Genomic DNA, 27,070 nt, shown 5'->3' with positions numbered 1-27,070 from the left:
TGAGAGCCCCCTCCCCTCCACAGGGAGCAAAGGGGATGACCCAGTGTGAACCTAAGCCTCAGACCAGGGATTGCAAGAATAGAGCACACCAATGTTATGGATACCCACAAACCCAACATACTTCTAGTATAGAAATAATTAATTAAAGAAATAAAGAAAAGATCCGAAGCTGCGAATGTAAATAGTTGGCACCACAATTGGGCTCCCCAAGAGCCTAAATGAGCTACAACGACTCAGAATTAGCGAACAGAGTAGCAAACAGAAACAGCTGGAATGCAATTGGGCTCCATAAAATGCAAGTGGGCTACAGAATCCAACCAGACCACACTGTCTCAAAGGCCCTAAGCCACCACTTAGCTGACGAAGCCGACAGGAGCCAGAGTGCCTGATGACAACATCCAGGCACACATCAGCAAGAACTAAGTTTGGTGTGAGGTACCTGGTATGCCTCCCTCCCCCCCAAACATGAGCTGATGGTGGGGTAAACTAGCCAACAATGGTTTCAAGTATATTTGGGGGTTGTTTTTATTGTCAGGGGAGTTTTTATTTTTTGGCAGTTTTGAGGCTATGGTCTCACTTTTTAAACCATGCAGTAGTTTGTTTTGGTTAGCCTACCATTTTGGGTCCTTTCCTGATGGGGGTAAGAATGATTAAACTTTAAATGTAAAGCTTTCATAGGCCATCGCTCCTTGTGTCTCTGAAGGTACCAGGTTCGGCCCATGATCCCCAGTAGGAGAATAAGAACTCCGTGACTGATGGCACCTGATAGTATGGTATTGATCGGTACATAATATAACCAGGAAGCCAACGGGGCTCTCCCTAGAAAGATCTATGTTTTACAGTATAAGTGGATTGTGAGGTAAGTTCAATGCATAATTTAAATTTTGATATTAGATATTCATGGGGAAGAGAAAAAAGTAAATCACCACCCCAAAAGCCAAATTCTGCCTGATGAACAAGACAACACTCACTGCAACTTGACAGTTTCCTGTTGAACCGTCTCTTCCTTTTGACGAAGTGCAGCAATGGTTTCCTCTAATTCTTTTATTTTTTCTGAGTTTGCAGCAACTGTAGTGCCACTGCTGGCCTCGCCATCAGTACCCTCACCTCCAGTGCTCTGCAAAATATAGCAATTTTAACAATAACATTTCAATGAACAATATAATAAACAATCCATGTACTCAGGTTCACAACTAATATGCAATTTGGTTTTGGAACACTAAGACCACTAAAAGAACTGAAACTTACACTTGCAGCTGCAGCACCACCTTCAGCAGCCTTCTTGTATTTAGTGGCTATCTTGCGGAGCTGAAAAAATGTTCAAGATGCATTTATAGATTCAGGTTACTAATAATGAGGTAAAATTAACTAGCATAGCTTAAATATTTCTTATATATGCAATATATAAATAAATATAAATATAAATATAAATATATATATATATATATATATATATATATATATATATATATATATATATATATATATATATATATATATATATATATATATATTTATATTTATATTTATATTTATAGGCTAAAACACTGATGCTTTACTCCCACGTGGGGCCTCGTTATCTTGTAGATGTTTCTCTAAAGAGCTCTATCACCAAATCAATTTTTCACTTTCAAGTTTTGTAACCTACCTCCACCTTTCTTTCATACATTGTTCCACTTTGTCCTTCAAAGATACCAGTTGTTTGCCTTCATTATAGGATTCTCTTATTTTACAAATGAAACCATCTAGTTTAATGACTCTCAGGCATTCTAATAACATGTTTACACCACTTGAGTGTATTGTACTTTCCTCATTCTCCACCCCCTATCATTCTTTCTTCCACATTACTGGAATTATTAAGTATGTTAAGTGAAGTGGTGAAGACAAACTCAATTCATAGCATTAAATACATTTACGACAGAGCCTGCTTGATACCTGCTTGATGGGGTTCTGGGAGTTCTTCTACTCCACAAACCCGACCCAAGGCCAGGCTTGACTTGTGAAGCTTGGTCCAATAGGCTGTTGCTTGGAGCGGCCCGCAGGCCCACATATCCACCACAGTCTGGTCGGTCTGGCATTTCTTGAAGAAAACTATCTAGTTTTCTCTTGAAAATGTCCATGATTGTTCCAACAATATTTCTTATACTCGCTGGGAGGATATTGATCAACTGTGGACCTCTGATGTTTATACAGTGTTCTCTGATAATACCTATGGCACCCCTGCTCTTCACTGGTTCTATTTTTTATTTTCTTCCATATCATTCACTCCAGTATGTTATTTTACTGTATAGATTTGGGACCTGGCCCACCAGTATTTTCCATGTGTATATTATTTTATATCTCACTCATCTCCTTTCTAGTGAGTACACTTGGAGAGCTTAGAGACGATCCCAATCATTTAGGTGCTTTATCACGTTTATGAATGCCATATATGTTCTCTGTACTCCCTCTATTTCAGCAATCTCTCCTGCTCTAAAGAGGGAAGTGAGTACTGAGCAGTACTCAGGATGGGACAGCAAAAGTGATTTGAATAGTACAACCATAGTGATGGGATCCCTGGATTTGAAAGTTCTCGTAATCCATCCTATCACTTTTCTGGCTGATGCAATATTTGCTTGGTTATGCTCCCTAAACGTTAGGTTGTCAGACATCATTATTCCCAAATCTTTTACATGCTGCTTTCCTACTATAGATAGAGTTGATTGTTTTGTACTCTGTCATGTTTAAGGTCTTCATTTTTACTGTACCTGAGTACTGTACCTGGAATTTATCACAGTTAAACATCATGTTTTTTCTGCTGCCCAGTCAAAAACTTCATTAATATCTGCTTGTAGTTTTTCAATGTCTTCAGCAGAGGTAATTTTCATTATGATTTTTGTGTCATCTGCAAAGGAGGATACAAAGCTGTGACTTGCATGCAAGCAGCTTGCATGAAGCCTAATAAGCTCTGGAACATAAGCACCAGTAAACTAACGGTTGAGAGGCAGGACCCAAAAGCCAGGACCCAATTTGGGACAAGCCCCTCTAATATTTTGGTACAAAAAATTATGAATATGTTCATTTTTGGACTTTCCCAGTAAGAATTACTGTTCATCCGCCTGGCTCATCTGGTGGGGAGGGGGGGGGGGGCCTTCCCCTATAGCCCAGATAAGTGAGCTCATACAGTAATACCAAAAAAATCTTACCTGCAATGACTGCTTTTCGTAGTTGTCAGCCTTTTTAACTGCCTCTGCATATTTAACCTCCAATTCCTTCAAATTTTCTGCAAGATTTTCTGCTTCTCTTTTTGTTACTTCTAACTGATGTCTTTGAGCTTCTATCATCTGGATTAGAAACAGATTATCATTCATAAGAAAAATATACAGGATCTTAATATGCACCTTAGCACATGATACAAATTACGTTTCAGATTATTATATAAATTTATTCTTTTGTTTGCAACTCTAAAACAATAACTGGTAAACTTTTCTGCAATTTAGCTTAGGCAAAGAACATAACTTATTCAGAAATTGTTTATTTTAATTGAGTTCATTATGAACCCACTAAATAACTTTTAAGCTGATAATCATGACAGCAATTATATTAACATGCAAAACATGAGAATAAAGCCTTGTAAGTCATACATTGCCCATCTCTTGTTGGTGGCTAGCCTGGGCCTGCTGTGATGCCGACTCCAACCCCCTAACACGCTCCTGGGACTGTAGCAGCTGTAAAGATGTTGATCACATAATACTGGTATACAGAATTTTGAAATTAATATTTATTTATTAAGAGCTGTCTTCTAACCATAATTTTAAAAAAATTATATATTTGATTAAACACAGGATAATCTCTTATTATTTATTAAACATTGATTCAACTCATGCAATCATGTGTTACTTCCCTTGACATTGACAGAACATTTTACTACTTAAAAATATTTAGGAAAGATCTACACCTTCATTTAAGCAAATGCTCTACCATACAATGCTTTCACTCACAGACGAGGAGTCACAATAACGTGGCTGAAACATGTTGACCAAACCACACACTAGAAAGTGAATCGACAATTGAAGTGAAACCTTCACAATCGACTTGAGAATGGTCCAGGACGGACCGAAACGTCTTCGTCCCTTCACTTTCTAGTGTGTGGTTTAGTCAACATGCTTTCACTCACTATAATCCAAATCATGTTTTGGAAATTTCTACAATATACTGTACAGTACTCCGGCTTAAACACACAAACTCATACTGGACCCCCTGTCCAAACCAACCGAGCTCCATTGCAAACATAAGATCAGCATATATGACACTTAACACAGGACTTTTAAACAAAAATTATGTGGCTTAGGTTAGACCAATAATAGGAGGTGCAGCACTCGTATGGATTTATGGATTTCATACCTCGTAGAGCATAAAGAAAATCAGCATTGAATGTAATGAAATGGCAGTTTCTGGGTAAGCTCTGGGTAATTAATATGATAGCTCCCTGAAGCTATCATATTAAATAAGTGCCATACTACTAGGTGTCATCAGTCACGAAGTTCTATTGGGCTACCTAGGACCACGAGCCAGAACCTGGCCCCCTCAGAGAGGCGCAGGGAGCAATGCCTATGAACACTTTACATTAATCTTTATCATATTTGCCACCATCCAAGGAAAGGCACCCAGAAAGATAGACGAATCAAAACAGACTACTGCCCAGATGAATTGAAATTGCAGACTCAAAATTGCCAAGAGAACTCCCCTCACAATGAAAACAAACCACCAAAATTTCATGAAACCAGTCCCTACTTCCCTCCCCCTCGCCTGGAGGAGGAGGAAGCCAGACCAGTTCTATTAAGATAAAACCCGCCGACAACCTGGGGAAGAGATGGTGTTGGGGAGCCTCCGGGCTCACCCAGAAACTGCCGTTTCATTATATTAAACCCTGGTTTTCTGTTGGGAGCCCCCGTCAGCTCACCTGATGTTACCTAACCCCAGAGAAGGACAAAAAGGGTTATTGAACAAGGAGACAGCAGCACTGCAGTTATCAAGTCGAAGGAGAAACCGACCCCTGTGATACATAACCCAATGCAACACAGCCGCAGAGAACTAGGGATGTTCATAATATCAAATAGTGTTAACAAGACACTTGGCAGCTAAGACCCTGGTTAACCTCCAAAACCCCTATGTCTGAATATCGATCGGCTCAAGACATATTGCCAAAGCCAGCCCCCCAGAGCCTCATATACTGTACATGGACATCATGGGCACAAGGGTAGACTGCAGGCTGGTTAGCTTTAAAAACACTGGACAACCTGAGTAATACGAGCCCTGAAACAGGGAACCAGGGAAAATGGATGAACCCATGAGTCCACCAAAATAGAACCAAAGTCCTGAAGGCAGCGGTGTAAATCTGCTACCGGACAAGGCGTATGATCCCCACCAACCCAGCGTCCACCCCCACAGGACCCCTCTGGAATCCAACCAACTCATTCTTTGCTAGGAAGGAAGGAGCTGGCTGCAAAAGAACAAAACACGCACCATGCCCAAAGGAAAAAAAAAAGTGCCAAAGGACAGCATGAAGCTCACCCACACAACAACCAAAAAGGAAAGAAAGCATAAATAACACCTTCCGAAAAAAAAATCCCGGACCAAAAGGGCCACCGTAAACTGAGCAGATGAAAAATCCTGGTCCCTTACGTTCCTTCTAAATTCTTAGTAAAAAAAAGGAGGACCATTTCTGGCAACATTACCATCCAGTGTGTGTGAATGTGCAGGGTGGCCATACTAGGAGCCATTGAACTTTAAGCAATTACAAATAAGTGATTACCATTATATATTTCAGGTAAAATGTGGGCCAAGTCCAATTTTAAGTCTAATTATAATAAGGTTTGTATATCGGCTTATATATATTAGTATGAATAAATGCATGTGTGTATATTTATACACATATCTATACATAATTATATTTCCAAAGTTATACCTAATGAACCCCATCTTCAACACATCAGTACAACTTGTTAGAACGAAAAAACCAGCGTTGAATGTAATGAAACGCCATTTTCTGGGTGAGACCCGGAGGCTCCCCAGAGCTTTACCGGCTGATATGCTAATGTCAGACTTTGGCATCAGTCATGTGTATGGAGTTCTAGGGCCTACCGGGGACCACGAGCCAGAACCTGGCCCCCTCAGAGAGGCAAGGGGAGCAATGGCCTATAGAAACCCCCGTGTGGTTGGAAGCATTCTATGTCTGCCATCGACCGGGTCAAGCATCCAGAAAGGTAAGCATTCCAAAACAAACCCCTATTCTGGTGAAAATTGCTACCTAAGCCGAACTAGTGGCTAGAACTCTTCAACAGAAAACAAGGAAACTAGTATGACGTCATACGTCACCGCGCCACTGTCTGCGCAGCTCCCCCCTCCCCGGGAGGGGGAAGGGGGAGCCCCAGACCTCCCACGCCGGCTATCCACCCATCAGTTCTGAGGCTAGATGTCAAAACACGCGAAAAACGCCGACCGGAGGGAGGGAGGGTTGCCGGGGAGCCTCTGGGTCTCACCCAGAAAATGGCGTTTCATTACATTCAACGCTGGTTTTCTGGGGGGAGCCCCGTCGGCTCCCCGGAGCTAACTACCCACAGAGGAAGGTCAAAGGGACAAAACCGGGAGGCAGACACCACGCACCCCCCAAGTAGGCGAGACAACCGGCAGCAAACGCCAACCCAAGGCGCCACAGCCCCGAAAATCCCGGGAACAACACGAAAACCACGAGCAGCAAGGCCCCTGCACGAACACCAAAAATCCATGCCCGAAAGACTGCAAGGCCACGTCGCCCAGACGGCAGCGAGAGCAGCGAAGCCACGAACGCCACAGGCATGAGGGAAGAACACAGGCAGCTTAGCCGCAAGAACACGGCTGACCACCCGGGACACCATCACCCGCGAACCGGGAAGAACAGAACCGGATCAACGCAAAACGCGCTCCGGACCCAAACGCCGTGGCACGCAAACAACAGCGGAGGGCCGCCACTGAACACAAAAACGACACACCCCCGGCCCGACCAACGAAGCACAAACAAACCCTGGACCCCTCCAGAATGCAGCAGCCCCACCCCGCGCCAGAAAAGATGGAGACTGCTGCCATCAAACAACCAAAACGCTAAAACCGAAGGAGCAAGAAAACTCAGTGAACCGACCCCCAGAGGCAAAGGCCCAAAGGAAAGAGCCGACGAAAAAACACACCGGAACTGAAGGGGCACTACCAACCGAGGAGAAGACAGAGCACGCTGACCAGAGACCAGGATGGTGCAAGCGGCGCACGAACAGGCCGGAGGTGAAACGACGCACAAGACAGCTGACTAACGGTGCAGAAGCAACACCAAGACCGAAAGCAAGCTGAAGCGGCTCCGCCTGCGCCGCACGAAAAGAGGCGACAGTATGTGGCAAGCCGACGGCCCCCAACCCCCACTAGAAAACCAAGCCGAGAGTAAACCAAGCCAACAAGAGTAACCACCTAAGAAGGGACAGGAAAAGGAAGGACCGCCAAAATACCCATACTGCCGCCAAGAGAAGCACGCAGGTGGGACACCTACCACGAAGCCACCCGACCACCAACCGGAGGCGAGACCACGAGGCAGAACATAAGCAGCCCCGACAAGGCCCCCCCGAGCCCAGGAAAAAGGCGGAGCCGCGAGAAGATCTCGGGCGCGACCACCGAAACCCAGGCGGCACAAGGAGATGGAACGTCTGCCGAACAGAAAAACTCCCCAAAGCATGCAAGCCCGCCAGGAGTTCAGAAACAACGGGTCCGACGCGAGACATCGCAAGAAACCCCCCCCCAAAAAAAAACAAAAAAACAACCGGCAGGGCAAGCTAGGAAAACCAAAGAAGGCGGAAGGGTCGCCGCCAGCACAGGACCCGAACCAAGGGGCACGAACAACTGCAATAGACCGAGACAAAGAAGCACATCACAGGACACAGGCTGACCAACGCCTAAGAACACACGCAGAACATCCCTGCTGCAGAGGAGGCAGGAAGAAAGAGCAGAAGCACACACACACAAAAAAAAAAAAAAAAAAAAAAAAAAAAAAAAACACACCAGGAGAACAACCAGGGGTGGACAAACAGGCAGGGACAAAAACCGCACGCAATCCCCAGGCACAAAACGGCAGCAAAGTGCCACTCCACAACCGGACACAGGAACAAGGACACGCCACCGTGAAACACGGTACCAATGCACACGTGCAGCAGCAGCAGCAACAGGCACCACTGCAACATGCAACATGTAAATAGAAACTCCCCTCTGCAAAGGCAGAGAACGGAGCAGGCAGACCCCAGACAGGGCCAACGGAGACACGACAAAAACCTTGCAGGCCCAGAAACCTGCACCAGGCGACCAACGGCGGAGAAACCCCGCTCGATACCTGCTGGATGAGGTACTGGGAGCTCTTTTACACCTGATGCCCGGCCCAAGGTCAGGCCAGACCGGCCAGAGGATGGCCCACCAGGTAGCTGCTAGGAGCAGTCCACCGGCCCACATACCCCCACAACCAGGACGGGCCGGAACTGCCATACGAAAACAGGCCAGTGCGCCCTGGAAGTCCACGGACGAACCAGTAAGAAGGCTTATGCTCGCAAGTAGGTCGTGTAATAAGCACAGACCACTGATGGTAATACAGTGTTCCCCAAAAGTGCCAAGAGCACCACTGCACTCCACTGGTACTATCCCGCAAGGTCTACCAGATAGGCGGGACCCAAGAGCCAGAGCTCAAATCCTGCAAGCACAGCCAAGAGCCTCACCAGGTGAGTACAGAACCAACCCTACAACCCCCCACACCTCACAACATTAAAAAGGAGGGTCCCCTGAATGACTCCAGCACGGGTTGGACATGCACATGAGGGGGACAGGAAGGGGTGATATAGGGACAGTCACTGGTGTGCGAACGGTCTCAGTCGTACAAAAATATACCTGTCGTACCTAGTAGCCAGAACGCACTTATCAGCCTACTATGCAAGGCCGAATTTGCCTAATAAGCCAAGTTTTCATGAATTTTTTTTTTTTCGACTACCTAACCTACCTAACCTAACCTAACCTAACTTTTTCGGCTACCTAACCTAACCTAACCTATAAACATAGGTTAGGTAGGGTTGGTTAGGTTCGGTCATATATCTACGTTAATTTTAACTCCAATAAAAAAAAATTGACATCATACGTAATGAAATGGGTAGCTTTATCATTTCATAAGAAAAAAATTAGAGAAAATATATTAATTCAGGAAAACTTGGCTTATTAGGCAAATCGGGCCTTGCATAGTAGGCTGATAAGTGCGTTCTGGCTACTAGGTACGACATACCTAAATAAAGACAGGTATATAAACACCGCCGCATCCAGCGCCCGGCCAAAAGACGCCAGACCGCAAAAACTCACCTGGCGAATGGTGGCACGAACTTGACACGACTCAACCGTGCCCAGAAGAACTTGGGAGCACCGCCAGGTGAAGACGCCAGAGCCGGACCCTGCCGGACCCGCAGGAGAACAGGGAGAGGCGAAGGAGGCGGTCCACACCCATGACACAGGGAAAACCGCGGTGTCCTCCCCACAACTGGGAACCAGGACACCCCCGGCGCGAAGGGGCACATACCGCAGCCAGGGAGACGAACGAGAGGCGAAGCACTGTAGCAAAAAAGAGCGCAAAACCCCAGCACTGAAACACCGCCCAGACCAAAACAAACTCCACGGCGCATGCGCATAACACGCTGGCCGAACCGCACACCCTCCCTGCGGGAAGGCGCCAGCCAGGACTACTGCACGAGAAAAGGAGCCAAAAGAGGAAGCAGGAACAATAAAACCGGCCAAAGAAGCAAAGAACCCAACCGGGCGACAAGTAGCCCAACCGGGCGACAAGTAGCCCAACCGGGCGACAAGTAGCCCAACCGAGCGACAAGCAGCCCAACCGGGCAACAAGCAGCCCAACAGGGCGACAAGCAGCCCAACAGGGCGACAAGTAGCCCAACAGGGCGACAAGTAGCCCAACAGGGCGACAAGTAGCCCAACAGGGCGACAAGTAGCCCAACAGGGCGACAAGTAGCCCAACAGGGCGACAAGTAGCCCAACAGGGCGACAAGTACGAGGAGCCGACAGACGTTCCAATAATGTGGGAAGTAGCGAAAAATCTTCCCATACCCTCGAGAACACAGAAGCCAACACTAGTCCCGAAGGCACACGAAGGCGCAGGCGCACCCGAGATCAGAAGTCACGCAGAACCCCATCGAACGGGGAAACATGACAAAAACACCGTCCCAAAAAGGGGGGAGGAAACATCCACCCACAGGACGGAACCAACCGACTCAAAGGCCAAGGAACCGAGCCCGGGGAGGGGCCGACGTCCAACAGCACGTACGGCGAGTGGGGAGGAAAGACCCCACTCCGCGTAACCACAAGCCCCGCCTAGAGGGGGGATAAAAACCCCCACGGGGTCTAACGGGGCCAAGGCCCCCCCAAGTCAGCCCTTCCCCAGCCCCGGGAACCTACACGACAGGCCCCGGGGCCGAGCCGTTCCCCCAAAGCCCCGGCCGTACCAGAAAACCGGGGCAGCCGTGAAAACATTAAGGAAGGGAGCCCACTGGCAGACTCATACAACACGGCTGGAGGAACAGGCCCAAATGCCCCCGTCACTACCCCGGAAGGGGAATTCCCCGAGACTGCCCGAGTCTCAACACCACCAAAAACCCCGCCCCGAACCTACAGACGGTAAGGAACCGGATGCAGGCAGGAAGGGTGAACCAGGGGAAAGACAAGGGGGCGTGGATGGAACCGAAGCAACCAACACCCCCAAGTCCCAAAACGAACTACAACGGGGCAGCCCCGGGGCTCCCGGGGAGGAAACCACGAGAACGTTGCCTCCACCAAGGCTCAAGTGCAACGCCAAACTCGCAGGACTCCGGGTCGAAGGTGTCACCGACCCCACAGGCAGCAGACGGAGGCAAAACAGAGAGTCACCCAGAGACAAAAGGTGAGAGCAACCCTCAAACTCGCTGGAAGCGAGGGGGGGACTCTGGGGTCACATCCATCGGACCCGCGCGCCCCCAGGGGTTTCCCAGGGTCCCGAGCGTTTACTTTAAGAGGACTCGCGCTCAGGTAATCCCAGGCAGGGTACTGCTAACCGGCACCCAAAGCTACCAAACAACTTTCTAAGAGCTGAACCCCCGGGACGTGTACACTCACGGGGACCTAGCAGGGGGTACCACCAGAAAATACTCAGAACACAAGGGACACAAGGGGCAAGAACGAAGGCAGACCCCCCCCACCAGGTAGATAAACAAAAAGAAAAAGAAAACCCCGCAAGAGGACAGCGTACCCAAGCGGAACAGAGCCGGCCGCTATGATTGGTAAAGACAAGCTGCACAGTACCCCGCGCCCCACCAGTGCAAACACTGCCCCTTACTCTAAGGCGAACAAGGGAGACAGAACACCCGAGCACACAAAGAGCGGCTGAAAACCAAGCAGTAAACGGCCAAGCAGGGGCAGGACCCAAGGAACTTGTGGAAGGTGGCCCCAAGCCCCAAGGGCAGTACTTACAGGGCACCTAGGGAAGGGAACCCTAGGCGCATGCAGCCCGAGTACTGAAGAATCACTCCCGGCTCACGCACCACCTAGAAAACAGACACCACACTCTAGGTACAGTGCTGAAACAACCACTGGAGCCGGAGCACATAACCATTGCCTATAGCATCAGCCGAAGAACTGATGGGTGGATAGCCGGCGTGGGAGGTCTGGGGCTCCCCCTTCCCCCTCCCGGGGAGGGGGGAGCTGCGCAGACAGCGGCGCGGTGACGTATGACGTCATACTAGTTTCCTTGTTTTCTGTTGAAGAGTTCTAGCCACTAGTTCGGCTTAGGTAGCAATTTTCACCAGAATAGGGGTTTGTTTTGGAATGCTTACCTTTCTGGATGCTTGACCCGGTCGATGGCAGACATAGAATGCTTCCAACCACACGGGGGTTTCTATAGGCCATTGCTCCCCTTGCCTCTCTGAGGGGGCCAGGTTCTGGCTCGTGGTCCCCGGTAGGCCCTAGAACTCCATACACATGACTGATGCCAAAGTCTGACATTAGCATATCAGCCGGTAAAGCTCCGGGGAGCCGACGGGGCTCCCCCCAGAACTATATAAATAAAGTGAGAAACAATGAAAATAAATTGATAGTTATTCCTGTGCAGAACCTTACTTCATTTCTACTGAAAGAAAAAAAAAACTTCTCTGGGACGCTAAAGCTAAACCACAAGAGATAAGAGATTTTGTATTTGGATTTTGCACTGCCTGGATGTTAATTAACAATGTAAAAAGAAGAAAAGTTTTCAGAACGATTAATTTTTTCCCTCGCCACATCAACAATTAACGATTGCACAGCCCACGGGATATAACGTGCACAGAATAGAAACCCCTGAGCACATGCAGCTTCAGGCACAACTCTAGGCTCACGCTGCACAAACATGCACAGGAAAAGCCCAAAAGGCAAAACACCATTTAGCTGATGACGAGATTAGAGCCACAAAGAACCCAGCAGGCAACCAGGCACTGATACATCACTATAAAAACTAGCGATGGAGCAGCTGGCTGACCCAGTCTGCCTCCCTCATCCTACCAAACGAGAGGGGGCGATGGGGAGAACAAGCTTGTGCTAGTTTCACAAATTTATAATTGTTTGTTTACACTGTTGGGAAGCATTCTTTTGGCTGTTTTTGAGGCTGCAGTCTGGTTTTCTAACCAAGCGGTGATTTGTTTTATTTTGCTGACTTTCTGGATGCCTTCCCTTGGTGATGGCCGACATCCATAAATTTACATAAAAAAAATTTAGAGCCCCTACTCCATGTGCCTCTCTGAGGGGGGGCCAGGTTCTGGTTTGTAATTTACCAGAAGGCCATTAAGAACTCTGCGACTGATGGCATCTTGTAGTGTGGCAGTATATCAGCATAATAGCTAGGGAAGCCACAAGGGCCTCCTCTAAGAAGTAAGCTTTAAAACATACAAAGGTGTGCACCAAGGCTAGTGCCGGGTTGGGTATTTCCTACCTGACATGCTTGAATGTGTATAACACAACTTAAATGCTTGAATGTGTATAACACAACTTAAAGAATAAACACTCACTTGCTGTTGAAGACGGGCTCTTTCGGCTGAAGTTTTTTTATTCTCGTCTCCATACTGGAAAAAATTATGGGTGTATATTCTCTAGAGGATACAGGGTAATATATTCAATGCATCAAGTAATACTATAATTTGTATTGCAAATTAGGATTATAAAGAATATTTGCATTTATTTTATTTGACAGTTTGTGTTGAAAGAATCATGACTAACAAACTTCATGACTTCTTTATCAAAAGCTTGACAAATAAACTTTAACCAGTGGTGATAAAAGTAGGATAATTCGAAATGAGTTTGTGAAAAAGTAATCTAACCAAGTCCAGCAAATTTTATTATGATTTGAACCGAACCAAAATATGAAGATAAGAAATTGCATAGTAAATAGAAGACTAACAATTTTGGATTAAAGAATTTAAGCATAATATTCAAACAAGAGAACGTCCATGCATTCATATCTTTAACAATATTGACAGGTATATATATTTAATAATATTTACAGAAATATTACAGAACTGTATAATATTTAGATTAAAGAATTCTCCTAGCGAGGCTCTCTTGATCCCAAATAATGAATGTTTCCTATAAGGACCTCAGCAAAATTATAAATTTATAACTTCATTGGGACTTGAGGTCCTAATAAAATACCCCCCCCCAAAAAAGGCATTCTTGAAAATACAAAAAAAAGATTTACTCTATCGAAATATACTATACTGCAAACCTCAGTATGGTATTTTAATTTCTCCACTATCTTTTCACTACTATGTACTATGTCTCAATCTAACATTATTGTTAAAAAATGCTACTACTATTTTGTACTAATTCTGTTTACTATAATGTTTATTAATAACATCTCTATTATTGTAATACAGTCATCATGGCTAGTGTATTTGCCTTTGTAAATATATTTTTATAGACAAAACAAGTTGTATATATTTTTACTATTATTGTTATTAACATTATGTTTGATGCTATTAGTGCTTCTGTCGCTATTAGCCAATATATATAAAATGTATAAATGCACAGTAATTAAACTCATGTAGCCAGTTAAAAAAATTTTGTATTAAATATTATTATTACTAATAATAATAGCAAATGTTATATTTAAATTTACTTGTTGTTGTATACGACTCTTCTCTATTAGGTTCTTCTTGGCTTCTTCATTAGCCTTACGGAGTTCCTCCCTAACTCCATTCAATTGCTGCTGGAACTGGTTCTTCTGACTCACAATCATTTGCTGGTTCTTGGACAGCTGGGCTAGCTGTTGTATAAAAACCAATGCATCACAACTTAAATTCACAAAAAGGCTGGTTAATTAATTAATCAATACAATAAAATAAATAAAATTTATTGCATTTAGGATGCATAATTATATCAATATCTATGTGCATGACATTATACAGCATGATGTACTGAGGGGAGATTATTCCTCCTAAGTAACATTATACCTGATTTTTCAGTCTATTGATTTCTGCTTCTTTGCTTTGTAGGGTTTTCTGTTGATCTACTATCTCTTGCCTGTTGAAATAAATTAACCAGAATTAGCAAATACATAAAATCTAAGGTAGATAACATTTTACATTTTGAGTTGGACTAGTCCAATCACATCAATTAGCATATCCAGCTACAAACTACTATATGAATTGTTCTTCCCTAGTGCTTCCTTGTCTGCCTTGGTATTCTGTTGCCCATATATTGAGAGAGCCGGTTGGCCGAGCGGAAAGCACACTGGTCTTGTGATCCTGTGGTCCCGGGTTTGATCCCAGGTGCCGGCGAGAAACAATGGGCAGAGTTTCTTTCACCCTATGCCCCCTGTTACCTAGCAGTAAAATAGGTACCTGGGTGTTAGTTAGCTGTCACGGGCTGCTTCCTGGGGGTGGAGGCCTGGTCGAGGACCGGGCCGTGGGGACACTAAAGCCCCGAAATCATCTCAAGATAACCTCAAGATAAGATATTTTCCAAGCCTTCTTGTTTCTGTCCCTGTCCTCTTTGCACTGTGTTGACCTTGCACTTACCATACCTTTTTTCTGAGGTTTATTTACGTGTATGTAGCCTTTATGCATGTATGATCTAAGTACTCTATAATTTAGCTTTTTGTCCTTTCCTCTAGCTCACTATTCCACTTAACTTAGTAGAAAAAGTCTCTCACATATATAAAGTCTCCCTTCCCATATTCCCAGCACCATTTCAAGTTTAGTTTGTTTATGCAGTTGAGCACTACAGCAGTGGTGACTGGCACTAAACCGGTGCTTCATATACTGTATTATTCTTATGCCCTCAATATCCATCTCACTCAGGGTGAACACAGGTCTAATGTTGCAGTTCATCCTCTCCTCTCCTCTCCTCACTTGTGTAATATCTATCTGTTACCAACAAGATCTGCCCTCTGGGTGTCATCCCTCATTTGGGATTCTTCAATACCCAGTACACACCCTTAAGATTAAAATGATTGAGTACTGTACTATGAGCTTAGCTCTCAATCCACTTGCTGCCACTGATACCCTCTCTTTGAGCTGAAGACTATTTCCATTGCTCTCAATGTGGATTTCTCTCATCATTTCCCTGTTAGTTGGATGTTTTGCATATGATCACTGTCATTATCCTTCTATCCCCCTATTATTACCATTCTAATTATATAGTCCTGTATATTACCCAACTCAGCTACATATATTTCCTAACATTTCCCATACATTTTCAGAAGCAATGCTACTACTTCCCTTTCACCTTACTGTATTTTTAAAAGGGTTTAAATGCAGTCCCAAAAGGCACTGCATGGCTCAATAATAGTGATCTTATATGCACCACTATACAAAAGACTATAAAATTCCAAGACAATACACAAAGGTGTTCATATTGATCAAAAATGCCAAAATTACAGTATTTAGTAATTTTACTTGTTAACCCTTGAACTGCTCCTGTCTTTCTCAAACGATAGACCCATGGTGCTTGTCTCATTTGGGAATTACATTGTATGCCTTATAATATTTAAAGTTCCTAAATACTGTAATCTATGTGGTTGTCATTCTACATTAGAGATCTCTGGCAATCATGTACCGTATGGGGGGAAAAAAATTGTGAAAGTCTTAATAACCTTCCTGGGCATTATTAAAAAAGTGGCACCATTTCAGGTGCATCACCATCCATTTATTGATGCAAATGCTTAGAAACATTGATGCACTGGTAAATGTCTAGGACTTTTAAAGCCAAAAAGGTAGTTGTGATATGGAAAAATCTATTACAAAAAGTTAACCTGAATATATATTTTAAGAATTTTTAATTTTCAAAATTTTTTCATATCACTATTTTCATATATTTTTAAACAAAAATAATTATAAGTTTTTGCATTTTCCAAAGATTAAAAATGCTTCATGATATAAAAAAAAAGATTTTTTTTCATGTGCACCTGGAAGGGTACTGAAAAAACAGTGCACACTATAAGGTAATAATATTTAGAAACGAACAACTTACTGAAGCTTAACAAAGTCTTCTGGTTTAGCCCGATTTAGTTTCTCCACAAGCTCCTGCGTCCTCTTCTTAAACATCTCCTTTTCATTCTCCAGTGTTTTCTTCTCCACCTAAAACATATAAATGACTTTTAACACAAATTTGAAACAAGTATAATTTTAAGCAAGTCTCTTGCAGTCTTCTTGTACATCATTGCAAAGTAAGTCTCCTCAAGCTCTATAACACTAAACATCATGCCTGTAGCTGCCTCTGCTACCCATCATCTGTATACTTCTTTAGACTTCTTTGTCAAAATGCAAATCTAGGCTAAATTCAGATTCTGATTTTGTATATATTTTTCTACATCATTCAATCATATCTATTGAATGCAAGTTTTCCTTTAAAAAATCTTACCAAAATCCGATTACCTTGCTCTTTATGCCTCAAATGTGCATTAGCAAAATATATATAAAAATTACATTTATATTTGGATAAGGAACAGAAGAGTAATTCTTTCCATACATTGATGTAAGGTGATAGTCAGCTGTGCCTGCTGAACTAAAACCATACTGATATTTCTTTCTGAATTATTTCTCAACCTTTCAACGATTATGTACTTCAAAACAATCAAAGTGTATGAGGCAATCCAATTTAATAGAGCCAAATCTAAAAGAAGTCACGAGACTAAAAGAAGTCACGAAAATTTTTTTTTGAGAAGAGACTATTCTTCTACAAGTGAAGTGCTCCATTTAACTAATTTAACTCTACATTCTAATTTATTTACAAAGCTTATTGTTTTCTTAAAAGTTTTGACTAATCTTTTCATATCGTTTACTCTCATAACACTTGTTTTCTTTTCTCTCTTTCACCTTCAATTTTAATTCACAGAATAAAGATCCATTTCTTGTCATCAACTGCTCTTGCTACTGCCTTGTCTCACTGCTAATTCTTCTACCCAATTTTGCAATGCCACACACCCAGCAAAGTAATTTTAAATGAACATTCTTTGTAACCCCACCATGACACGAAGATCTGTCTGGCAATTATTCTTATGTGCTCATCAACCAATTCTCTACCTATTAACTTATAAAATTTTAGTAATCACTTTATAATGTTAAAATATTTCCCCACAAATGATGCAGATTAAAAATACTGTATAATGTTTGAAATATAAAAAACTAAAAACAGAAAAGATAAAATATCTTACCATGAGAGCTTCAATCTTGTTGATATTTAACCTCTGTTTTTCTTGGAGAGGCTCAATTTGTTTTTCAAGTGTTTCAAATTTGGCTTTATATTCTGCACAAGAACTTTGCAAGCTTTCCTTTTCTTCACGCATAAGACGGTTACTATCAGCAAGAGCATCCAGAGTGTGAACTTTGCGAAGGAGTTCTGCATAGCGCCCTGCAGTATCTGCTGAAACCTGAAACAAAATTTACATAGTAAAATTCAAGCCAATAAAATATTTAACACAGAAATTTTTTTCTCATAAATAGGAAGATGGAGTGGAAGGGGAGCAATAGTTAGGTGATGGTGAATCCAGATCAGAATCTCCAGTCATGTACACTCAGAAAGAAACTGAATGCAGACAAAATTAATCCAGTCTGCCACTCGATAACCTTTTGCGAGAAATGAAGCCTCCATAAAACAAGCAAATGATGGGGAAACTAGCAGAGTGAGGGTGTTCTCCCAATAGGGAGAGAGATGATCACCCTCATACCCAATGAAAGCTCCAATCCATTAACATAATGCTAAGGCTGAAACAAGGATATCGGCCCATCAATGAAAAGTCCTATTGAGCCTATGATCAATAATGGGTAATGACTTCATTTTTAATAGAAATTTATTTAACTGTAAGTCATTAACCTTAGGGTGTAGCTAAACTATATTAGGGTATAGCCCTAATTTAAGAATGGCACAATAATAAAACTGATACTGTACTAAAATTAAACTGAAACAAAGGAATAATAAATTAGCAAAACTAGTGTATAAAAATTTAAGAAAACACTGTACATACTGTACTTTAAAAGAATATTTTCACAAATCTCACAATTAACTTGTCTTCCTTACCTGATTCTTTTCACGTTCTTCAGAGAGACTCTTGGTTACCTGGTCCAACTGGGTCTTGAGGACATTTCTCTGAGCCTCCAATCTCTGATTCTCAGCTTGTGCCACTTCACACTTTCCAGAAGCAACATCCCGTTCCCGTCGAAGATATTTGATAACTTCTCGAAGCTGATCAGAGGAACGGGCTTCGTCCTCAGTGAAGGGTGCAGTGCCACTTTCACCCTGTATGTAATCCAATGTGCTTAAAAATGTTTACTTAAATATTTATTTAAGGACGCTATAAAATATGAAGTTAATATAAAAATATTCAAGAAACTTAGAAAAAATTGACACTAGGCAAAAACTGGCATGATTACATAGCCAAAAGATCCAAACCAGCCAGACTCAGGTTCTGCAACATGTACATTAAGTTTCCCTGCAGACTCTTTACCACTGAAGGGTAGTGACATGGCACAAAACCATCAAAGAATGTAATGAAACACCAATTCCTGGGTGAGTCCCAGTGGCTCCCTGAAGCCATTACACTGATTCAATACCATACTAATAGGTGCCATCAGTCATGGAGTTTTTATTGGCCTATCGAGGACCATGAGCCAAAATCTGGCTTTCCCTCAAAGAGGTGCAGGAAGCAATGGCACTATGAACACCTAACATTTAGATGTTCATGTCTGCCACTAACAGGAAAAGCACCCAGAAAGTCAGTTGAAACAAAACAGACTACTGCATGGTTAAAATTATATTGCAGCCTTAATTTAAAACTATCGAAAATTTGTGAATCTAGCATATGCAAGAATGCCCCCCCCCCCAGCCTCCACACCACTAGTTAGTATGACGATGAAAACACCCCGATGCATGTCAGGGAATCTCCAGGGGCATCCAGAAAATGGATTATTACAATCAATATTGATTTTCTGGTGGGAGCCCTTTGAGGCTCCCTGAAGAGAAGAAGCTTCCCTACCCGTAGGAGAAGAAAAAAAAGTACACACACCAAGGAGGAAGCACCGCAGGTAACAAGACAAACAGACCAACGGCTGTTGGTCTGTTTGCAAATGGAAAGGACCAGGGAGCAATAAAGTGATTAACTGCACCAACTTAATAAAGGTATAGCAGAAAATGGCCAAAATGACACAAAACCCTGGAAGGAAACAACATGCAAGCCCAGAACTTCCCAGCACCAATCCGCGGAGAACGAGCCACCTGGGAGAATCTTAGCACCAGCCAGACTATAAGCTGGAGGCCTACTTCTGCATGCCCAAGAGTTCTAGTAAGCCACCATTAGTTAGGAGACCCCCCTTAGGGGAGTGGGTCCCAAACACCCCCAGGGAAGAATACTCTGACCATACAAGGGTAGACCCTACAGAGCCCCCAGGAAAACAAACCCTGAGCACAAGCACACTAAACTCCTGGCTTCCGCTCCCTGCAAATGCGTATAAAAACAGCCCCAAAGCAGGGTAGCCATAAACTGAAATGCTAAAAGCAGTGGACAAAGACTAAAAGTTGTGAATGTAAATGGGAATGTAAAGGGAGCCAGTCGGCCGAGCAGACTTGTGATCCTGTGGTCTCGGGTTCGATCCCAGGCACCGGCGAGAAACAATGGGCAGAGTTTCTTTCACCCTATGCCCCTGTTACCTAGCAGTAAAATAGGTACCTGGGTGTTAGTCAGCTGTCACGGGCTGCTTCCTGGGGGTGGAGGCCTGGTCGAGGACCGGGCCGCGGGGACACTAAAGCCCCGAAATCATCTCAAGATAACCTCAAGAAATGAGAAATTCCAGGATAATTGGGCTCCTGATAGCCCAACAGGGCAGCCAAGAGCCCAAATGGCAACCCTGCCCTAAAGGTAGACACCACTATATAAAGCAGGAGACCAGAACCAGAGCAACTAGAACAGCCAACCAGGCACACACCTGGTCTACACCTACACCTACACACCTACAGGGGTCTCGTAGCCTGGTGGATAGCGCGCAGGATTCGTAATTCTGTGGCGCGGGTTCGATTCCCGCACGAGGCAGAAACAAATGGGCAAAGTTTCTCTCACCCTGGATGCCCCTGTTACCTAGCAGTAAATAGGTACCTGGGAGTTAGTCAGCTGTCACGGGCTGCTTCCTGGGGGGGTGTGTGTGTGTGTGTGGTGTGGAAAAAAAAAAAAAAAAAAAAAAAATAGGTTAGTAAACAGTTGAGAGGCGGGCCGAAAGAGCAGAGCTCAACCCCCGTAAAAACACAACTAGTACACAACTAGTAAACACACCAGAATAAGAACTGGTGATGCATTCTGGCGCGGGCTACTTTCACAAATTTTTTATTGTTCGTTTACATGGTTGGGAAGAGCTCTTTTGGGTATTCCATTCACCTGGGCTGTATGGGTCTCAAACCATGGACTCCACGCATGTGAGGGCCGACGCTCTATCGACTGGTTCAATAAGTTCTTTAGTTCTTTTTTATAGTTCTTTTGAGTAGTTTTGAGGCTGTAGTCTCATTCTAACAATGCAGTAATCTGTTTTGTTTCTTTGACTTTCTGGGCACTTTCCCTGGTGGTGGCAGGCATGACTAACTTTAAATGTAAGGTGTTTATTGTGTCACAAGTCTCTACACCTCTTTGAGGGCACCAGGTTCTGGCTCACATTCGAATAAGGCCAATAAGAACTCTGGCCTTGGCCAGAGTAGCATGGCACTGAATCAGTTTATTAGCTCCAGGGAGTCTCAAGGGGCTCACCCAGAAAACATTTTTTAATTAAAAAATATATCCTTCATGTTCTGGAGGACACGAAGGTGCTGAATTAAGTACCGTACACTAAAAATATAAGTATACAACAAAGAAATAAAATCAGTTCGTCATACCACAGATGATGTAAGTTTGCTTTGAATTGCAGCCATTTTATCAGACAGTTGAGTAAATTGATCAAGGATAGACTTATTTTGTTCCTCCAGTTCATGACACCTTGCCATGAGATCCTTATTTTCTCGACGCATGACATTTTCCCGCTCTTCAAAGCCTAAGCGAGTATCTGAAATTAAAGATATTAAAAACTTTAAAGATGCACTGTCATCACTACCACTTTCAGATGTCGGGTTGGAATCCACCAACCACAATCAGGTTGGAAAATAAGTTTTGCCTACTCGTTCACAACACATACCACCACATCACAAAGGACCAGCACTGTCACACTCCACCCTACCAGGTGTGACATGCTTCTCATGAGTTGCTATGAATAAAAATTACAGTCACCCTTCACAAGCAAAGAAAATACAAAGTAACGAATAAGAAAAAGTTTACAAATTATATTAAATGCAAGATTAAAGTGATATTGCAATTGAACAAGATAACATGCTTTTGTTTTCCTCTTACCCCGAACAGCTTCTTCTGCCTTTAGCCTGGCTGAGGTAGCCTCTTGGAGCTCAGTGTTGTACTCTGCCTGCCTTTCTTTCAAAGTTGCTAAAGCTTTGAGATCAGCACCATGAAGCATCACTTCCCTCTCATACTTGTCCTGTACTTCAGCTGCCAATCTGATAAATATAGTTTTGAAATATGAAATACAACAAATTTCACATCAAGACATATTGAGGCCAAGGTGCTAAATTATGCATTAACACAAAACAATTATGACAATATTTAAATGCGACATCCCTTAAAAATTGTACAATGGTTTTTCACCTTATACTTTACAAATAACACATGAAAATCAATTTAAGTTATATACAGCATTACACCTTGCATTAATTCATATTTAACTTACTTGGACTGTTCTTGAGCCTCTTTCTTGGCACTTTCTTCATCTGCTTTAGCTTTCTCAAGAGCTTCTTGAACATCACTTAGTTGTTTCTGATGTGCCTGCAGTTCATCTTCTGTCTGCCAGTTCAGGATTGAGTAAGGTTAGTTTACTGCAGGAACAAACTGCTCATGCATAGTAGTCTTTCCCTTAGATTGACGATGAGTAAGAAAGGAAAGGATAAATAGATAGAATAATAATTATTTAAGAGGAAAAAGGATAATTTAAGAGCAGGGAAGAAGGATAATTTAGGAGCAGGAAGAAGAAAAATTAAGAAGGCAAAATAGAAAGAGGAAATGGACAGGGAAGGTGAATATGGTTATACTAGTGTTAGAAGGAACAAAGACGAGGAAGGAGTAGTAGAATAACTATCGGTAAGTTTTAAATCACTAATAAATATAGCTTTTCAATCTAAATCTTGAGAATACAGTTTATAATAACCAATATTACATGTTATGTTATTTTTACCTTTTCTTAGGTAAATAATTTATTGTAAATTTGAGCAAACTAACCCAACTATAAATTTAGAAACATTTAGGCTAAAGTATTTGAATTTGACTATTTTGGTTCTATATACAATACTGTGCATTACTAAAAAGAGGTATGGAGACTGCCTTAAAATAGAATTCTACAAATAAAGTATGAATGTAATGAATTTATGCATACATGCACAAGACGACAAACACAAGTAAAACTTGTGAATGAATTCTAACTAAGCGTACTCATTGGTAACGTATTTAGTCATAAAAAGGCTCAGTTGGATTTATTTACCTTTCCTTTCAGTCTCATTTCTAATGGAATACAAGCAGTCCTTGATTTACATTGGGGTTACATTTCAGTATATCCGAGCAATGAAAAAAAAATAAAAATAAAATCCTAAACTAAATATATGTACTATATATATATATGGAGTAAAATGTGGCTATATGCCAGAGACTACCAAAAGTTTACTCCACTTTCTCAACTCTAACTCAACATAACACCAACTTGAACATTAAAACTGAATATTCCTTACACCATCCAACCACAAAAACAATGAACCACAGTGCACAGTGAAAATTACAGTGAATTAGAGATGCAATGAAACTAGAAATAGAAAATATTCATAAAACAAAAAAATGTAGCAGATGGGGAAGCCAGACATACTTCCATAGACCCAGTGATCATCTGACAATCTGGGCTAAACATATGTAAGAGCAAAATTCATTGGTGCACGTCTGAACATTTAATAAAAGTATTTACCCCTCATATTACTGAATATTCTCTCTCCATTACCACGCAAATCAAGAACTGCCTGTATACAATTCAATTACTAATTTGTTTGTATTCTAAAGAACACTAAACAAACACTAACCAAAGATTTGCTTATTCCTTTCAAACCCCAAGTGACCCTGTTATACTACATATAAATACAAAAGCTTTGAGATATGATCCAAAAGCTAAAAATAAATATGGCATATTATCAATATAGTTTATCACTCATAAAATCTAGTACTGTAGTCTAAAACTGTATCTACAAGTTTATTTTGATGATACAGTACACTGTATAACACAAAACCAAACATAAGAAGATATTGAAGACATTCCAAGAAGTTTTAAGATAATGACCAGAAACCAACATCACAAGAATTCTGTGCAAATGTTATAAATTAACATTATGAATGACATGGACTAACAATGATGAAAATGTACACTGTGTTGTATGGTTTTAAGACATTCCCATACCAAGACTGAGTTTAATATCGATAAGGATTCTTGCAATATACATTATATTATAAAGAAAAAATGGAAGTATTGTTTATCTAACAGGCTACATGGTCCAATAAAAATTACAAATTCCTTTAACAACTGAACATATGTTCAAGCGTGGGTTGGACGTGTTTATGAGTGGGATTGGGTGGTTATAGATAGGAGCTGCCTCGTATAGGCCAATAGGCCTTCTGCAGTTACCTTGTTCTTATGTTCTTATGTCTAAGTGTTGTAAGTAGAAAGCCAGTACTGAACATGAAAAGCATTCTCCAGATACCACACAGATGTCAGTAAAATAAAATTAATAATAATCCCAAGAAAAACATAAGGCATTCCTACCACCTATACAACCTTATTACATATAAGAATATATTGAGTAGGCTATTAACTTAAATTTAATGCTATGAGTTAGTGCACAGTTTATCCTACTGATATATAAATAACCATATTTGAATGATAGTTTTAAATAATTATTCATACTTTGGCTAGTTTGGATTTCAAAAGAATCTTGGCAGTTTCACCCTCTTCTATTGCATCCTTCAATTGGTTTTCCAATTTTGCTAGCTGTTCTTCTGTTTCATGAAGTTCCTTCTGCAATTTTGTGTATCTGAAGAGATAAAAATATTTATTAATTTATTACCTTTACCACCATCTGTAAAAGCATGTAGTGCAACTTAATACTGACAATGGCTAAATATTCATCTAATACAAGAAGATGGTGTTACAATCAGCGAGGAGAAAAAATAGAGGGGTATAACAAGTAGGGTTCCTCAAGAATTATTCATGGAAACAAAAATAAACTACAGAAGTTTACCCAAATTAAAATAAGCAAAGCTATAAGGACAGGTTAAGAGAACTTAATTGAAAGTCCTAGAGGACAGGAGAACAGGAACTATGATGCTGAGGAGAAAAAATGAAATAAACAAGAAGCTGTATATGCATGTGTTGAGAGTTACAGTGTGGGGAAGAGATGTAGTGCAAGCATGCACATGGGAAGGAAGAGGAGACGACTTACTCTTCATTAGCTGTCTTGCAAGCTTCATTTGACTCTGATAATTGCTTTTCATGCTGTTTGTTAAGTTCTATCAATTCCTTCTCAAAACGCTTGGATTGGTCAAGGGCAGATTGAAGTGCTGTTGTCTTGGCCTTTTCCTCAGCAAGCTGTACCTCAAGGTCACGCACTTGTGGTGAAGGGCCTGCCGTGCGGAACTGCATAGATCCCACAGGGCTGCTACCTGAATAGGGCGATTACAAATTTAATTAATGTAAAACAATAGTGATGACCAAAGCACACATTAGAAAGTGAAGAATCGACAACATTTCGGTCCATCCAGCACATTATCAAGTTATGTAACAGAAGAGAGGAAGATACAGGCAAATATATAAGGTAAGAGTGAGAAGAGATATGAGAGGCAGGTAAATTAAAGGTATGAATATGGTAAGAATAGGATGAAGGTAAGAATGAGGTAAGAATAAGATGAATTAGTAATGGTAATGTCTTCTCAGACAATAAATAACAGGATAAAAAACCCACACTTGTGTATTTGTGAATTTTATGGAAGGAATTCACACCAAGTTTTTCGCACTCTCTTGAGTGCTTTGTCAAGGTCTGAGCGTGTGATTAGGATGAGACTTGCATCTCAATGTCTCCTATACATGTCTTCAAAATAGGATGACTAAGTATAGGAAGAATGTAAGAATAAAAGTAAGGTAAGGATAAGAGGAAAGGAAAGAATAAGAAACGGGAAAAGAATAACAAATGGTTAAAAACAAGAAATGAGGTATGGAATAAGAAGCAGGTATAAATAGTATTACTCACCTCTAGCCCTGGCTCCAGGAGATGGTAAAGCTCTTGCCCTCTCTTGAAGCTCATTCATTTTCTTTTTGGTGTTTGCTAACTCTGCTTTTACATCCACCAACTGCTTGGTGACGGTTGCATGTTCACTTTGCATAGCACGATTGCGTCCCTCCAATTCTTTTACTCTATGCAATGATTATGAATAAACGTGTCAATGTTAAATTGTTTATTAATGAGTAAAGTTGATATTGACATGCCATAATGTTAATAATGTTGAATCTATTACTGTATACAACATATCAGAAAGTTACTTTACCCAAAAAATAATGCAACATGAAAATAATTCAACTTACTTCACTTCTGATGCTCTTAGATCAGAATTTGATGTCAACTTGGCCTTGAGGCGGCTAACCTGCTCAGTCAATTCCGCAACACGGTTTTCATATCTCATCTTCCCATCAGAGTCTCTACGTTCTAGGTTAATCTTAATACTTTCCAGATTGGCAAGAACCATCGCCTGAGATGTTTGTCCTCGGCTAAGAGACTCCCGCTCAGCTACAAGCCTTGCTTCTGTTTCCTACAAATATAAAGCATCGAGAATAATGGAATGCTTGCAGCAGCAGCACAATGCCTGGAGGAATTAAATGTAACAAAACAATATGGATAATTCAGGTACCACAATGGCTGTTGAAAGAAGAATCAGAAGTACCGTACCTAGTTATGTGCTAAAGTATTCAATAAAGCACTCAAGATTAAATATTTTCTGGTAATCTGGAAAGTTCAAGTGTAGTCCCAACACTTAAAAAAGGAGACAGAGAGAAGTCACTTAACAGAGTTAGCAATGAATTCCTTGCAAAGTACTGGAGTAAATACAGTAATCAGTAAGGTTTACAAAATTGTATGACATACCCAAGTGTATAAGATGTATGCAAACTGGAGTAATCGGGGAAATGCTGAACTGTGTAAGGAAGAACCTAACAGAAAGATAACAGAAGATCACAGTCAGACAGTATTTAGCTGGAAGAATGTGATAAGTGGGACCCCCCCCCTCCCAAAGGCTTAAAGAAGAACTTTAAAGAAACAGGTAAGTGAAGAATAGGCTACCAAGGAAGATGCCCAAGAGCAAGACAGGTTCCAGCCCCCAGATGAGGAC

The 27,070-nt window shown here is 41.9% G+C and overlaps 1 protein-coding gene across 2 annotated transcripts in view; it reads right to left on the bottom strand.

Moving 5' to 3' along the window:
- LOC123765595 (nucleoprotein TPR) overlaps window positions 1-27,070 on the bottom strand; it is an 83,028-nt gene that overhangs the window by 28,758 nt on the left and 27,200 nt on the right. For both annotated transcript variants that reach the window (XM_069333859.1, XM_069333858.1), the window contains exons 16-32: window positions 26,271-26,494; window positions 25,939-26,102; window positions 25,135-25,354; window positions 24,600-24,726; window positions 22,338-22,450; window positions 21,950-22,107; window positions 21,442-21,608; window positions 18,610-18,828; window positions 17,747-17,962; window positions 16,564-16,670; window positions 14,544-14,613; window positions 14,210-14,356; window positions 13,104-13,157; window positions 3,624-3,707; window positions 3,186-3,323; window positions 1,249-1,308; window positions 972-1,117 (exon numbers count right to left, since the gene is read on the bottom strand). In XM_069333859.1, the coding sequence (XP_069189960.1) occupies window positions 972-1,117; window positions 1,249-1,308; window positions 3,186-3,323; window positions 3,624-3,707; window positions 13,104-13,157; window positions 14,210-14,356; window positions 14,544-14,613; window positions 16,564-16,670; window positions 17,747-17,962; window positions 18,610-18,828; window positions 21,442-21,608; window positions 21,950-22,107; window positions 22,338-22,450; window positions 24,600-24,726; window positions 25,135-25,354; window positions 25,939-26,102; window positions 26,271-26,494 (2,414 nt within the window). The remainder of the gene's footprint in view (window positions 1-971; window positions 1,118-1,248; window positions 1,309-3,185; window positions 3,324-3,623; window positions 3,708-13,103; window positions 13,158-14,209; window positions 14,357-14,543; window positions 14,614-16,563; window positions 16,671-17,746; window positions 17,963-18,609; window positions 18,829-21,441; window positions 21,609-21,949; window positions 22,108-22,337; window positions 22,451-24,599; window positions 24,727-25,134; window positions 25,355-25,938; window positions 26,103-26,270; window positions 26,495-27,070) is intronic.

This window comes from Procambarus clarkii, chromosome 30, assembly GCF_040958095.1.
Source record: "Procambarus clarkii isolate CNS0578487 chromosome 30, FALCON_Pclarkii_2.0, whole genome shotgun sequence".
Classification (NCBI taxonomy): Eukaryota; Metazoa; Arthropoda; class Malacostraca; order Decapoda; family Cambaridae; genus Procambarus; species Procambarus clarkii.
This window is presented reverse-complemented; position numbering and strand designations above follow the sequence as displayed.